The sequence below is a fragment of the Fonsecaea multimorphosa genome, assembly GCF_000836435.1.
Source record: "Fonsecaea multimorphosa CBS 102226 unplaced genomic scaffold supercont1.42, whole genome shotgun sequence".
Classification (NCBI taxonomy): domain Eukaryota; kingdom Fungi; phylum Ascomycota; class Eurotiomycetes; order Chaetothyriales; family Herpotrichiellaceae; genus Fonsecaea; species Fonsecaea multimorphosa.
In genome coordinates, this window is record NW_015971676.1 from 101,078 (window position 1) to 106,133 (window position 5,056).

The 5,056-nt window shown below is 51.9% G+C and overlaps 1 protein-coding gene across 1 annotated transcript; it reads right to left on the bottom strand.

The window, feature by feature from the left end:
* Z520_11731 (uncharacterized protein) lies at positions 1-725 on the bottom strand (the record flags this gene model as incomplete). The annotated part of the gene is made up of 3 exons (XM_016782219.1): positions 1-277; positions 324-521; positions 577-725. The coding sequence occupies 3 exons, from the start codon at positions 723-725 to the stop codon at positions 1-3; spliced, it is 624 nt and encodes a 207-aa protein (XP_016626678.1).
* Between the last annotated feature and the right edge of the window lie 4,331 nt (positions 726-5,056).

Consider the following 5,056-nt stretch of genomic DNA (forward strand, 5'->3'; position numbering starts at 1 on the left):
CTAAAGGCGCAGCGAGCCACTGTTGAGAGGCAAGTAGCGTTTCTGGAGTCTTTTGGGCCTGGATGATACGACGAGTTTCTTGTCAAATTGCGCGTAGGTGGCGGTGAGGCGGTAATACTGATTCGGGTTTGTCGTGTAGGACCTGCTGTCGGCGATTTCAATCTTGTATGAGAGCTCAGGTCTAGCTTGAAGATCTCGCGCCGTCGGAGGAACCTTGTAGGGCACTCGGTGGGACAGGAGTCTTCGCCGTACACCAGCCTGACTGACACCCAATTCTCTGTCCAAATCGTCACACCCACGACTGAGATCACCGTGTCGCCTACGATTGAGTTGTTTCGGGAGGAGTCCACGGAGGAGATTCTGGGAAGGTTGTGCGCGCAATCTGTACGGCTCTATCTTGGTCCAGAGCTGGTCCTACGACCATGCTTTGGCCTCCGACTGAACCTTGAGGATTCTTGTGAAAGCGTCCATTTTCCATAGAATCTGGCGGTCCATGGGCGGTGGCTGCTCTGCGGCGAGTGCTTCGAAGTAATCAATCCTCTGTTGTTGCCAAGCTTGGACCTCGGACCTCTGCACCCTCCCTTGCTGTTGCGCTCGATACGGAAGAAGACATCATTGACTTCCATTTTTGCCTCCGTCGACAAGGACAACGCGTCGGGAGTCTTGGTGTCGCTAGGGGATGTCGCTGGTGGCTTGTCCTTCGTGATGCCTTGCACGTTCGCCATGGTTGTGAGCTGTGGGCTAGGTGAACGTCGGCTGTCGGTGAAGCCAACAGCGAATAGGCCCGTGGACGAGGACCAGACAGGAGCACGATGAGGGGCAGGAGCAGCGACCGGCTAAATGACCCCCCCAGCACCCGCCAAGCCATCGCAAGATCCGATGCAGCAGGCTCCGATATTTTTATATATAGCCAATATCAATGGCTCTGTGGCGTCATCGCCAGGAGTAGTTGAGGTCTGGAGGTGTTGGTGTTGAAGATGTTGTCGTGTTCAAGAAGATGACCCAGATGTTTTGGCCAGATTAGGTTGAGTCGATTTTGTGGTGCATGTGCTGGACTTGCTCATATGGCTAAGTGCAGATAGCGATTGACCAGGATCGTATGTTGTGAAGGGAAGGTGTAGTGTTGATAGAATTTGCAAGACTTCGATGTTGGTAAGTAGGAGCCATGGGACTCTAACAAAGTCCCATGGCTCCTACTTGCCTCTCGCAAGAATTTCGGAGATTGAAGAATAGAGTTGTGAGGAGAGAAGCGAGGAGATGTGGTGGTGTGTGAGAGAGAAAGAGGGAGAGCTGGAGGAGAGGGGAGATATTTATGGAGAGGAAATGGATGGGTCCCAGGCAGTGTCACAAAGGCCGGTGAGCAAGCTGCCCCAGGCAGTGACCTGAGGAAGTGATGGTGAAGTGTTCCAACAGGTTTTCGTCACTGCCATTGTGAAAGGCAGTGCGATTTTCCCCCTTTGTAGCCAGTGAGCTTTTCGAGCAAGTCACATTTTAACAGCACCAGTCACCAGCGAGCCTGTCACCAAACTGCCTCTGATGACTCGATTTCACTGTGCGTGGGAGGAACGGCCTGGGAAGTCAATCATCACACACAATTCGTGGCATTGGTGTACGCAGTCACTACAGTCGTGAGCCTTGGGGGAGTCGATATTGAGAGGACAAACGCCATCAAAGTAGTCAGGAGTATTGTACTGGGGTACACGTACAAAGCCCAAAGACCCCGCGTGATTGGCGGAGAAGTTGACGAGGCTGCGGCATGGACAGAACGCAAGGCTGAGCGTTGGCATACTTGATGGGGATTCATTGCAGACCTTTCTGCAACTCAGACATCGATGTAATCCAATACCCACAGACATGCATGGATACAAACAGCCCAGAGGCACCTTGCAAGTGTTTTCTTTTCACAGAGACTAGTTCAGTTGAGCTTTTAGAGAGCGAATACTAGACAGATCGTTCCTGATCACATCTTGTTCCAGGATAGCCTGCGGCTCATCGACCTTGTCGAATTCATCTTGTTCCTTGATATCCGTGACACGAGCGTGCACCTTCCGTCATGCGCTTTATTCTCTTCTCTCCTTCTGACAGCTACACTTCGCTGTAGCAAAACTCATACCATCTCGGAGCTGTTCAGTATGACAAAGAAAAGAGGAGAAGGTGGTTCACTTTGCAAGTCTTTGCTGTGGCCTACGAATACAGGACGAAAACATCCATTCAGCTAGTCTAAGCTCTTGTATGCGTGCGAAAACCAGGGCCTGGGCTGATCCATACCGACATCTGGGCGCGAGAAACCAAAGAATTTGGTCGTGGTACCCTTTCGGCCAGATCCAGCGATTGCAGGCCTAACTCGTCAAGCCTATATAGACAGCCATCTGGTGCCCCACCCATTGTCGAAGATTTCCACGTCCTTTTCCAGGAGGACCGTTGGCCGTAAATGGGTCAAGTCATACCTGTCTGTGCGGCCGAGCATGCGCGTCGTCCACATGCTGAAAAGTCTTTCAGGGTGAGCAGAAAACCAAGGTGTCATTCAATGACGGAGAATCTATCGAGACACGCTCCTGAAATGAGACATGGTAAAGAAGCAAGAGGTTGGCATAACGGGATATAAACAGAAATGAGCGCAATCTTCGGCGCCTGGAAGGGTGTTCATGCGTCAAGGTGGTTTGCCGCGCTCGCATTCCACTCTCAATATGGTATGTGAAGCTTGGAGTGATACGAAGCACTTTGTTCATCAAGTGGCGTCGGGTTCATTGTTGCGTTGCTGCGGCGCTGGAGTATTCCAGCCTCACCCGTAACATTCTCTTTGAAGGATGTCCAGTATTAGCACTGGCTCTGACGCCAACACCTCTTGATCTTTTGGGCTCGCATTCTGACGACACAAAGTGTTTGGAATTCAGTAATTGTCCGAAGAGAAAGATCAGATGAATCGAAACCTCGGCGATGCAAGAACGAATTGCGGGCAATGTGGTGTGACAACCATTTTGTGTGGCCTTTGCGCTTCTCTGCACAGAAATCAATCTACAGAAGCATAGCATTGGCCATTGCCTGGCTGTATCAAGGGGCTGGAATGCCCTGTGTGATTGATTCGACACCTCCATCAAAGGGAGGAAAGGGAGTCAAGGCGCATACCAAGCTAGTCCCAAAGCGGCAGATCCACTGTCAGTCGCCGTCAGGTCAGAAGCAACTTGCACCAGATTCCACGCTGCAAGTCCAGCTGCTCAAAAAGGCATTTCTGCTCGCTGGAGCGACACCGTGCGCGAATCCGACAACTTCCATACTGGCTGTAAGAATCAGGTGTAGGACTACAGCTCCGTTGTTTGTGTCAGTCGCAGCTGTGGACAGTGTCTGGACCTACACCTATCATGCCGCGGAATTCTGCTTTTTTGCCGAAGGCTGTCAACCGAAAGTACAGACGTGGTTGTCTTGGCGAGGTCGTCATGGCAACACCTTTAATAGCCGAATTCCCACTCTCGGTTCGGCAGGCAATCATCCACGGCAAATTGCATACCGAATCACATGCAAAAAAACCTCGCGAGACACTGGCAAGAGATGAATCTGGAAACATCGGGGACGGACAGAACACAAAGAATGTGATCTCTGCAATACCTCAGGGCTTGCAGGCACGAGACAAGCCTTTGTCAACAAATGCATAGAACGCTGAGGGCGCCTCGAGCCCTGAATGTTTGGCGCCGGCAAGCAATGACAGCCACAAGCAGAAAGGACAGTATCATACTGACCGGTCCAGATCTGCGCGTTCCAGCACAGTCGAAGGCCTTGGAGGTCAGTGTGTGCAATATGGAGCATTTGACTGTGTACGCACATTCTCAGAGAAGCAGCTCAGTGGCCGTAGAATGGCTCCCACTCTTCTACAACCTGGACTTGACAGATCATCGAGGGCGAGCAGGCTGCCCGCAGAAGAAAAACACCATTTTCTCGCTTAGCCATGCAGGCCGTGTTTCAGGAGAGTTTCAGTAAGCGAGCGAGTTTTCATGCTTGTGTCTGTTTCAGATTTGGCTGCATGCCAGGGCCAAACGTCCGTGTCAGTACGTGCTGCGTCCGATCAGGATTCTCTACCTCAGCACCAATTCTTCGTGTCAGGACCCTACCGTGTCAGTACCCTCCCGTGTCAAATTGTCGACGCCACCTCTGGTATGTCATTGTTGTTGTTCCTGCAACCGTTCCAGATAGTCCTTGGTACTATAATTCATCGATTCCATCTCTCAGGACGTGATATCTGTAGCCTCCCACCAACACATGATATCAATCTTCTGCATGGCCCACGACCTTTTTTCTCTTTTGGCTCGGCGCACAATTTCTGGCCTGGTGGACGGCGGGCGTCGACATGGAAATAATTCAATTGTCAGAAAATTCGAGGTCTGCACGTTTGCATTTTGAGTTTCGAGGCAGCCAATCGTACTGAGCAGGGTGAATTCTGCCCGGTCAAATTCCGTCAATCAGAATCGACCAGCTCCCCACCCAGTCCCCCCCACCCCGCTTTCTCCAATTTTCTCCGCACTTGTCGCGGCGACTCGAATGCCCCGTCGATTTCATTTTTCTTCTCTTTTTCTTTCGAGTCTTGCCACTTCAATCACCCTCCATGACCAAGAGTCGCCCGAGAGCGCCCACGGACATGTCCGGAACCCCTCCCCCGGAGTCCCTAATTGCCCTAAGCTTACGAGGTTCTGGGGCATGATGTTAGGCGTCCTCACTCCCTAGCTTAGGCATTTCCAGGCTCGCCTTCTCTAAGTGTTGTCACCCCGAGCCCCTGATTGCCCCGAGTATACGAGGTTCAAGGTATGGATCTTAGGCGTCCTCACTCCCAGTCTTGAGCATTCCAGGCTCCCTGATTGCCTATAACTTTCCATGTTCTGGGGCATGATGTTAGGCTTCCTCGCCCCCAGTCTTGAGTATTTCCAGGCTGGACTTCCAGGTGTTGTCTTCCGTATTTTCATCTTGTCACCGCACTATCCCCTAACAGCCCATCCCCTACAGCCCATCCCCTACAGCCCATCCCCTACAGCCCATCCCCTACAGCCCATCCCCTACAGCCCATCCCCTA